The sequence below is a fragment of the Rousettus aegyptiacus genome, unplaced genomic scaffold (assembly GCF_014176215.1).
Source record: "Rousettus aegyptiacus isolate mRouAeg1 unplaced genomic scaffold, mRouAeg1.p scaffold_m13_p_15, whole genome shotgun sequence".
Classification (NCBI taxonomy): domain Eukaryota; kingdom Metazoa; phylum Chordata; class Mammalia; order Chiroptera; family Pteropodidae; genus Rousettus; species Rousettus aegyptiacus.
The window spans coordinates 10,458,102-10,469,191 of NW_023416290.1; the positions used below are offsets into that span (position 1 = coordinate 10,458,102).

At 39.9% G+C, this 11,090-nt stretch overlaps 1 protein-coding gene and 2 non-coding genes across 8 annotated transcripts in view; 1 reads left to right on the plus strand and 2 right to left on the minus strand.

Annotated features, from left to right (window-relative positions):
- Positions 1 to 11,090, minus strand: part of CSPP1 (centrosome and spindle pole associated protein 1) — a 141,718-nt gene that overhangs the window by 84,512 nt on the left and 46,116 nt on the right. For 4 of the 6 annotated variants that reach the window (XM_036233280.1, XM_036233283.1, XM_036233282.1 and 1 more), the window contains exons 1-3: positions 9,893 to 9,998; positions 2,271 to 2,379; positions 299 to 398 (exon numbers count right to left, since the gene is read on the minus strand). In XM_036233280.1, coding sequence (XP_036089173.1) covers positions 299 to 398; positions 2,271 to 2,369 — 199 coding nt within the window. In that variant the 5' untranslated portion in view covers positions 2,370 to 2,379; positions 9,893 to 9,998. Of the gene's footprint in view, positions 1 to 298; positions 399 to 2,270; positions 2,382 to 9,892; positions 9,999 to 11,090 lie in introns of those variants that run through there. The other 2 variants (XM_036233281.1, XM_036233285.1) reach the window with 2 other exon arrangements.
- LOC118612078 lies at positions 581 to 716 on the minus strand. The gene has a single exon (XR_004954785.1). It is a non-coding gene; the product is annotated as a small nucleolar RNA SNORA42/SNORA80 family (small nucleolar RNA).
- LOC118612135 lies at positions 6,251 to 6,369 on the plus strand. The gene has a single exon (XR_004954793.1). It is a non-coding gene; the product is annotated as a 5S ribosomal RNA (ribosomal RNA).

Consider the following 11,090-nt stretch of genomic DNA (forward strand, 5'->3'; position numbering starts at 1 on the left):
TTCAACAATTAACATTCTTTCTCACACACTCTCCATTCAATTTTTTCAATTAATTTTCAATTATGCATACTTACTGTTATAGTTTCCTTAAATCATAATCAAGGCAACAACATTTAAAATAGGTACAAGGTCCTCGGTACGTATTATATTTCACATATGGTCCATACTGTCACATGTAAGATTCCAGAAAGGAAAGTTACCCGACTCTAAAAATACCTTTTCTCTGACAAGACAAAGCTCTTTCACAACAGCCTGCTAAGAATATCTTAAAACCAATTTAGCACACCTAGTGACATACCTAAGGAACCCCTGGTCTGTTGACTGTTTGGTGGTATGTTTTCTTTAGCCATGGAGATTAATATTTTACTGTTTTCGGAAAGCTTCTCTGATGCCTTTCCCTGAAAGAGACATAATATTTACAAAAGCAGAGGGGAGGGTGGGGAAACCTACAAAATAGACAATTCATCTTAGTACTCTTATTAAATAACTTGACAAAATTATGCAGTACATCAAAGAAGAAATTTAACTGTAATGTTTGAGGAATTAACCAAAAGTATTTTTTTTTCTTTTTTTTTTTTCACACTGTACAACCCCCTTCAGTGCTCACAGCCCACAGGTAAGGGGCTGGGCAATGGTTCGAGGCTGCAGGTTACTCTGGCATGGGTCCACTATGAGAGGCCCAGAGAAAAGGGCCTGCCAAAAATCTGTTACCATGCCTGAACCAAAGGTATTTAAAACTATAATAGATGTTCTAATATTTAGCTCATTCACTTATCAACAAATATTAGTACTGAATTCCTCCCAGGCACTGTTCCAGGCACTATAAATACATGAGTGAAAAAACATACAAGAATCTCTGCCACCATGGAGCTTATAAACTACTGTGGAAACAAACAGCAAATATAGTATGTAATTAAACTATGTAACATGTAGAGACCAATAGGGAGGGGCTACGGAAAAACCAGAGCAGAGTAAGGATGCCCAAAAATGATGGGGGAAAGGCTGCAAAGCCTTCCCGAGTGGGTGATATTTGAACTAAGACTTAAAGATTATTACTATGTACCACTTAATATTAGAAATTATAGCAAAGCTGTATTTAAAGTTATGTAATAACTCTTTCCAAACACTGTAAGATAGTTCTAGGAACTGGAGAGTGGTTAAGAAAATGGACTTTGGAGCTGGACATGTAAGGATTCCAATCCCGATCCCTCCACTGTGTGCACCCAGCCAAATTACGTAATTCCTTTAAACCTCACTTCCTTGATCTGTTAAACAAAAAGAATTCTGTCTACTTCACAAGGATATTATGACTGACTGAGATAATACATGTAAAGTCCTTGGCACAACTCTTTGTACATGGCAGGAAGACACAGCATGATGGTTAAGAGAACAAGCACTGGATTTAGGTCGCCAGGGATCAAAGCCTAGCTCTACAATCACTTAGTCACATTACTTACCTTCCCATTGCCACAGTTTACTCATTTGGAAAATGACAATAACAGTATTTATCTCACAGATTCAGGTGAAATATCAAATATGTATCCACACAAGACTATGCCTCATCCATATTTAGCACACAAGAAATGTTAGCTATGTAAGTAAGCCCCTTTATAATTAGGGTATCCATGTTATCATCTCATCTATACTTTTGTCCAGGACAAATGCTAAAATAGATGAGACACTAGGACAACAGGTAATCCAGGACTGCCTTGGGCTAACCAACATAGAGGGTTACTCGCATTATAATGGACCAATGGCACAGATTAATCTACATCCTTTACCTTATTACATACGCTGAACCCAGAAGAGAAGGTGCCACATCTGTCTAGATTAGTGCTGTATTCTCTGAGCCTGGCACAGGACCCAGCACAGTTTCAACAAGTATCTGCTAAACAGATGAATCACTCTTTTACCAAAAATAGGAAAGCTTAAGAAAGCTTTTTCAGACACTGCTTTCAGAAACATTTTAATAAACTTATATTCTGAAAGTATACAAAATAAGAGAAACTATGCTAATAAATTCATTCAAAACCACTTTTGTTGATATCAAAAAAAAAGAAAAAAATTTTTACTAAGAGACAGGAGAACCTATAAGATAAAAGAAAAACCGCATTCAAAATCACTGACATCTTATCCAGTGTGACCGCACAGCCACACTGAAGCATGAAACTGAAGATTTTCACTCTGAAGAGGGTGTTTTGCATTTACACAGTGCTAATCATCAGAGACACTTTTAATGAAACATGTTGGAAGAAAATAATTAACTTTACCTTCATTTCCATGTAAGGTGGGTCATTTTCCAATTCTGCCTTGTCTTTGGCCAATTTGGCTTTTTGCTCTTCAATAAATTCATCCAAATTATCCGCCATTTTGCAGGTACTTAAAAAAAAAATACTTTAGTAAGCACATCTATAGTGATATCAGTATTTTTAGACTATTATCTGATTGAGATGTTGCCTGATTTCTGCACGTGTTCCCTGTAATAAGTGGTCTCTAAGGAGACATTTTCAGACCATGCAAAATCCTGCTCCTGATCAAAATGTCTTAGATTCAGCAGCAACTGGTGATTCTTAACTGATCCAATCTTTGATTCTGTATGGCTGCAGAATACTAATTTTCTAATTCCACCACTCCCTGCATATTTACCAGTTGGCACTTAACCATTTTATTCCTTCGTCCAAATTTATCTGCTTATTATCCGTATGAATTCATGAATTCTTATTTTTTATCAGTAAGCCCTGGAATTGTTTTTAAATTCATAAGCTGCTGTTTTTATTGAGGAATAAACTTATACCATAAAAGGCACCCATTTTAGTGAACAGTTCCATAAGTTTTAGTAAATTCATACAGTTATGCAATTATCACCATAATCACTATTGATAACGCTTCCACTACCCTAGAAAGTTCTCACATGCCATATTGTAGTTGATCCTCACTTCCAACTCCAATACAGGCAACCATCAGCCTGCTATCTAGCTCTACGGTTTTCCCTAACCTGGAAATCTCATATAAATATACCATATAACATGTAGTCTTTGGTGTCTGGCTTCTTTCACTTAACATATGCTTTTGAGATTCAACCTTATAGTTGCATCTATCGATAAGTAGGGGGTTTTTTTTTGTTTTTTTTTTTTTTTTACGCTAAGTAGTATTCCATTGTACGAAAATACCACATTTTATTTATCTATTCACCTACTGCTGGATATTTCGATTGTTTCCGTTTTTTGGATTATGAATAATTCTGCTATAAACATTCATGTATAGGTTTTTGTGTGGACTTATGTTTTCAAGTCTCTTCACTACATACCTAAGAAGGGAACTGCTGAGTCCTGTAAAACTCTGTGTTTAACATTCTGAGGAACTGCTAAGCTGGTCTCTCTTAAGTGTGTAGTGACTGTACCATTTACATTCCAACCAGCAGTGTAAAAATTAACTTCCAATAGATCACAGACTTAGATATGAGAACTATACAACTTCTAAAAGAAAACATAGAAAATATTTGTAATCTTGGGCTAGGCAAAAATGTCTTAAATATGACACAAAGAGCAAAACAACTGATTAAAAATGGATAAAAAAATACATAAACCCTCACATGAGGGTTGCAATTTCTACACTTCCTCACCAATGCGTGGTTATTTTCAGTCTTTTTGATCTTTGTCATTCTACTGGGTGTACAACAGCATCTCATTATGGTTTTAACTTGCATTTCTCTAGTGACTATGATGTTGAGCATCTTTTTATGTGCTTATTTGCTGTCTATATATCCATATACATAACCACTGGCAAAGTATCTTAAATCAACTACCCATTCTTAAAGTTAAATTTTCTTATTACTGAGTTGTAAGACTTATATATAAATATATAGTACATTCTTATATATATATTGATTACAAGTCCTTTTTCAAGAATGATTTGTAGATATTTCTTCCAATCTGTGGGTTAATTGTTCTTGGTAATATCTTCTTTTTCTTGACTTTATTTTGTAGAGCAGTTCTAAGTTCACAGCAAACTGAATAGAAGGTACAGACTTACCTTATAGCCCCTGCCCCACTCACACACATCCTCCCCGATTATCGACATTCCCCACCAGGAGTAGGGTACTTGTTACAACACACGTTGACGTATCACTATCACCCAAAGTCTATAGTTTACAAAAAGGTTCACTCTTGATGTTACATATACTATGGTTTTGGACATAATGTATGACATGTATCCACCACTGGAGAATCATGTAGAGTAGTTTCACTGCCCCAAGAGTCCTCTGTACTCCACCTATCCAACCCTCCCTCCCCTCTAACCCTTGGCAACCACTGATCTTTGTACTGCCTCTATAGTTTTGCCTTTTCTAGAATGTCATATAGTTGTCATCATAGATTATTGGCTTCTTTCACTTACTAGCATGATTACTAAGGTTTTTCATTGTCTTTTCACAGCTTGATAGCTCATTTCTTGTTGGTGCTGAATGACATTCCATTGTCTGGATGCACCAGTTTGCTTATCCACGCCTTCACCTACTGAAGGACATCTTGGTTGTTTCTAGGTTTTGGCAATAATAAATAAGACTGCTATAAACACCTGTGTGATGAAGTCTTAAGAGCAAAAGTTTTTAATTTTTATGAAGTCCAATTTATACATTTTTCATCATTTTTAATCAATTATTTGTACATTTTGTATCATAAGGACATTTTTGCCTAGCCCAAGATCACAAATATTCTCATTTTTTTTTAAAGTTTTATAGTTCCCTCTCTTACACTAAGTCTATGATTTGTTTCAAGTTAATTTTTGCAAATGGCATAAAGGTAAGGGTCATTGAGGTTCAGGGTTTTTTTACATGTGGATATAAAATTATTCCAGCCCCATTTTTTGAACTATTCTTTCCTCATATATATTTATTTTTTTAAAATATTTTTCAAGAACTCATGAAACGCAGTGACTAATTGGATATGTAGCAAGAAAGGAGCACTGATAACCAAAAGTTTAAATCCTAGAAACTAAATGTGGATGGAAACCTGGACACAAATAAGTCTGAAGAAACCAGCTGGTTTGGAAAGGTTTGGTTTAGATAAGGTGGAGCTAATAAGACGTGGTAATGGAAATTTCCAGCAGATTAGAAATTTAAGGCTCTACTTCAAGGAAGTGGACCACATTAGAATGTTTAAAAGTTAACTATTTTAAAGATAATAGTTGAAGCTGTGGTAAATGAGCACAGAAAAGGGGGGGGAAATGCTGGGCAATGTTCATTTGAGGGATGATAGTAGAAGCTAGAAATAATACAAAGGAGGAGTAATAATAAATATATATAATATATATATTATATATATAAATAAAACCAAGTTGACATAATTTGTGGAGAAAAAGAGAAACATAAAACCAGTCAGATATCAAAAGAATCCACTGAATTTAATGTTTGAGGGATAATGATAATCTGTGAAAATGCAGGAAAGCAAGCTTTATCTGAAAAAAATATGCTGAAACTTGTATTGGTTCAGTATGTAATAGGGACTTTATTCTATTATTTACTTCCAAAAAGAACACAAGATTCTAAAATATGACTTTAGCAAAATATATTCCAAACCAACAAAAGTTAGTATGCTTTAGCAATTTTTAATTTGTCACAAAAGATTTTTCCTAGTAAAAATTCAAAACAGCTCAATAGCAAATGATGCTTTTCATGCTAAAAAATCACTTTCTCAAATCTGACATGTCTGATAGAAATAAAAAATAGGATTATATAATATAGATACTTTGCTATAGAATTTTATATAGAATTTAAACAGAAATGTATTTTTTAAAAAGACAAGCCTCTTTCACTATGAACTGATGCCCCAACTATTAACATGTTCATTTAGTTGTTTAACCAGACTTTGAAACATCTCTAGAATTTATGGATACTTAAATGCAACAGTAACCATAGTAGTAAAACACATTTTTAAACAATGGTAGTATAATATATACCATAGCTAAAACGACATTTATATTTGTTTAATCATTTCTGATTTTGTTATACTATCCAATGAGCACATCTCTACTATTAAGCTGAAGAGTCAAAGATACTAACAAGCTTTCTCATGAAATGTCCTCCGAAGAACACCAGGAACACTACTGTAGTTAAACTAGTTGGGTTTATTACTCATTGCATCGACATGCAACCTTGATGGTAAGCTCTAGAGTATTTTAATAAGAGGGTGTTAAAAAAGACAAGATTTGGGCTTTGTTAGGTGATTTGGAGGGTTAAAGAAATCAGAGCTTTGTCTATGGCCATGCCACCCTGAACACACCAGATCCCGTCTGATCTCAGAAGCTAGGCAGGGTTGGGTCTGGTTAGTACTTGGATGGGTGACCACCCTGGAATACCAGGTGCTGTAGGCGTTTAAAAAAAAAAAAAAAAAAGAAAAAGAAAAAGAAATCAGAGCTTTGCTCAGGACTGAATGCCACCAGGAAGTGAGGGTAATTCTATGATTGGACATCTTAGTAAAAACTGGTCTACAGAACGAGGCTAAAGCTGTAACTAGTAGACGCAGCAGTCACTCGTAGTAGCTGGGAGAGGGCGTAGCAACGTTTGGCATTTTGTGGCTTAGACAACATTAATGTTTTGTCTGTATTTGTACACAGTTACTGAGTTATTGTTCTTCTCTTGATCCATCACGGACACAAAGCAGCCTCAGCCTCATCTGATTTTGATGTTCTGTGCAACTGTTTATCTTCAATAGAACGCAAGGCCTAAGCAGGTCAGTTCTTAGCAACACCCAGGCTTTAGAGATAGTACAGCCAGTTTCTTGCTGTCGTGGCCACTTTTCTCCATCTTACTCTTAAAAGCACGTGACAACTTACATAAAACAATTTCAACTACAAAATCATTCAGTAAGTTGGAAAATCAGAGACTGACTTAATGGGTACAGCCTCAGTACAAAATAGAGTAAGAATATTTATGATTTAGGGATTAAGTTATGAGAAAGAGCAGCTGACAGAAACCTAAATGGGATTCTTTATCTTCCTTCACTCTACAATATAAAATTACTTTCAACTTTTTTCAAGATATTATGAGTCCCCTCCACCCCAGTCGCTGCGTACATAGTATGCAGATGATTAACAGTTTTCAGGAAAACAGTTTAAAAGACCTAGATTTGAAATCCGATTCCATCACTAATTGACTGTATGTGACATACCTCAAATTTGTTCCTTAACCTCTCTATCCCTGTTTCCTCATCTGTCAAATCGAAACATCTACTCCAGAGTTGTAATGAAGAAAAACACAAAGTGATGCATGTAAAATGTATGGCACACCTGACACGCTGAAATCAATGAATCGCAACTGTTTTATTAATTTCATAATCTATATTTCATAATCTTTGTATACGTCAGTACTTACCTTATTTTTAAAAGCTTCCAAAGTACACTGGGATTTAAATCATCAATAATTGATACTTTGCTATCATAATCCAAATCGACATCTCCAAATCTTAAACTTAAGCCTTTATGCTTATCACACGAATGTATATAAGCAAACCAGAACATACTCATTCTGCTAAGCCTAGGCAAATCTAAAAAACAAGGCACACCCAGAAATAACTGAGTGTGCCAGATTCCCTCTCCCAGCTTCATCAAGCACAAAGAAAAAGGGAAAATGTTGTTCCCATCCTTTTCCCTCAAAGTGCAAATTTCCTTCTCACTATGGAAGCACGAGGAATGGAAAATACCACCCTCGAAAGGAGGGCTTTGTTCTAGATGCTGGAGTGATTAACAGTATGAGATCCCTGCCCTCAAATTTGGACAATATAATGCCCCCTCCCTTAGTGGCTTACAGTTGAGCCAGAGAGGAATTTAGAGATTCAGTGCGAGGTACCCATAAAAGATCCAGCAGAGGTATCAAGAAAACAATTTTAAATGTCTGGAATTCAGAAAAGAGCCCAAGCTAGAAAAAAAATTTGCAATTTTTAAAATGATTATTAAAGCTATAGAAGACATTGCCTAGAAAAAGAGAACCTAGCACAAGAGAACAGGACTGAGGACAGAAGAGCAGGGAGTGACAACATAGGGGAGGGGCCCATGGAAGAGCCTCAGAAGAGGGAGGGATCAGGTGAACCAGGGCAAAGCTTCTCATTTCCTGCCCACCCAGACATCTTCCCACCAAATAAAAGGTGCTCGGGCTTTTTCTCTTGGCACATGAGCAACTGACTTCCATGGACACAGCCATATTTTAACAAATCCCCCTAAACACTGCTAACAACTAAATACCATGTGGCTAGGGGTGGAGAGGGAGATTGGGGGTCAGGATACCAAGAAAGTGAATATACGCATACTCCCGTTTTACTGCACTTCACTTTACTGCGCTTCACAGATGTTGCGTTTTTCTACAAATTGAAGGCAAGACTCTCCACCAGCAAAAGAATACAACTGGTTTTATTGCGGTGTTATGGAACCAAACCCACAATATCTCCAAGGTATGCCTGTACACAAAAGCACTATTAAGTCTGTTAGCAGCCGTTAAGAACGCATCATTAATGGTGACTAAAGACAGTAGTATAAATTACATAGCCTTTGGGTGATGCAAAATTGCCACAATGCTTGTGCAAACATTTTTGTCTCCCACTCAGGAAAGCAATCAGAAAGTAAATCAGAATGATGTTTAAAAAGGTTATCTGAAATCTGCTCAAAGTTTTAACAGATAATTCACATTTGTCTGAAAACTTCATTTGAGAAAAACCATACTGAAAGCATCGTTTCAATTTACCCTACCTAAAACCAGGGGCTCCCTTCCAGAAGGTTATCTATACTACAAGAGACCCAAAATTTCATCCCTGGAGAGCATTTCAGGAGATATTTAACTACCAGAAGGTTAGTGTCCTACCAGGGAGAAAAATAATGCAGGGAAAAAAAATCAGAATTGTACTGGTTTCCATTGGATTCCTTCTTCTCAACATGACAAGCCATTTTTTTCACTGAAAATAGAACCTCTCTGAAGATTACTGTCTTTTTACAAACTCATGTTGGTTGCTGTTAGGCTCTTGCATTTTCCAAGGTGTTTGTAAACTGGGTAGTTTACAATTTTGTCTTCTAGAAGTCCAAGCTAAACATCTAAACCCCATAATCTTGAGAGCCAGCCTCTCTCCAAAGATGAGTCCCAAGGCTAACACTGAAAACTGGCTTCGAATCTCAGATAACAATCCTAAAATCAAGGCAGAAGAGGTTCAAGCTCGGAGCCAGGTGGAAGCAAGGTCGTAATAGCACCAGGCTCACAGGGCTGGGGTGATTAATTCTGACTTGCAGAGCGCGGGGAACAGCGCCGGGAGCACGAGCGCTCAGTGAACGTGAACCATTAACCCGCGCCGGGGGACAGGGAACGTGCTGGGAGGTTTAGCGGAACACCGGACAGCTGGGCAGCGAAGGCACCCGGGAGCGAGGCACGGCGCGTCTCTGGGCGCTGTGGGTGGCGGCCTCCTCGGGCAGCGTCAACGCGTTGTCAGGCAACCGGGTCTCTAAGGCGCCCGAGGCGGCTCCGGGAGGCCAGACCGTGTAACCAGGGCACCGCCCCCAGGCCTGGGCGGCAGCCGCGGGACCCCCGCCCACAGGGAGCCCCCGCCCCCGAGAACCTGGCACTGCCCCAGACAGACTGCTGCGAGACCCGGACCCCAGGCAGCGCCCCTGGCCCTGCTGACGCCAGACCCCGACCACGACCCCCTAACTCCGGCGCCGTCCCTCGTTCCGCAGCCCCGAAAACCCCCCCGGCAGGAAACCCCCGCCCACCCACCTCCATAACCCCCACACCGCCAGCAGCCCGGCCGCCGCGAGACCGCCGCCGCAGGCAGGAGCGTACCCTGCCCCCGCCCCGGGACACCCCCTCCCGCCGCACCGCGCCAGGCTCGCTCTCCGCCCGCGGCCCCCGAACGCTTACCCGGGAAAGCGGGCTCGCGTCTGGCGAGACGCACAGCGCCACAGCGGCGATCTTCGCGGTCCGAGGTAGTGGCGGTGGCCGCCCAGCGCGGGCTCCGCCTCTTATGCCGAGCCCTCCGCCCGCCCCTCGCCAACGGCCGAGCGCGGCCCCGCCCCCATGGGGCCACGGGGAGAGGCCGCGCGGCCTCGGGCGCCCCCTGCGGTCCGGAGGCCGCGCAGTCGCCTGGCGGTTCGCGCGCACCCAAGCTTTGTACTCCGCCACCTGGTTCTCCTGCTCCGCCCGGGGGCTCTTAAACCACGCGAGCCATTCCCCAGGCTAAAGCGATATTAACTCCCGCAAACTGTCTAAATCCCAGCAAGTCTTGGAACAAAGTCAGAGCCTGGAAAGAAAGAAAGAAGGGAGGGGTGGCAGTGAGAGAAAACCTGTTGGCATACCTCTCCAGCGTTACACTCGTCCCAGGAGTCTGGTCAATGTTTTGGCCTGAGTTTTAATTACAGTTTTCAGTATATTCAGTTCATTCCAATACTGAGTGGACATACGCTACTACTGAAAAAGAGATATTTAGCTCCCGTGGAAAGTAGAACTAAAAGTCCTTTATCCTAAATTTCTTTAAGGGCGTTTTAAAGACAAAATTTTCTTCAACTCAAAGTCAATAGCCAAACCAAAATCTAATGTTTTTAACTATATGCTACACACCGTATTAGGAATGGAGCGTCGTGAAAAGAAAAACCTCGAAGTAAACATTACGGTGCAATGTAACCGTCATGGAAGTACCTCCAGATGCTTACAGACACCGTGGAAGCAATGATTACTGGACAGAAGAAGAAATATCTCATAGTAGACATCTCTGAGCTATACTTTTAAAGATTAATAGGCGCTCCCAGGCATAAAATTCGGGGTGGGGGGCATTTTAGGCAATCCTGACCATGTACACAAAATTTCAAGGGTGACTCAAGAAAAATGAAGCTGGAGAGGTGAGCTATAACGTTATCCTCTGCCCCGCACATCTACCTCTCAGCCCCTCCCCACTCCAGCAAAAATATTTGTTGAACATCTAATATGCTCGGTGTTAGGGATAAAACAGGAAACACGGGCATGGCCCGTGTGTTTTAGAACTTAAGAGTCTAGTGCAGCGTGGGAGTGGAGGGGAAGGAAGAATAAGTGAAAGAAGCAAATAAATGAAATATTAACTGTTACT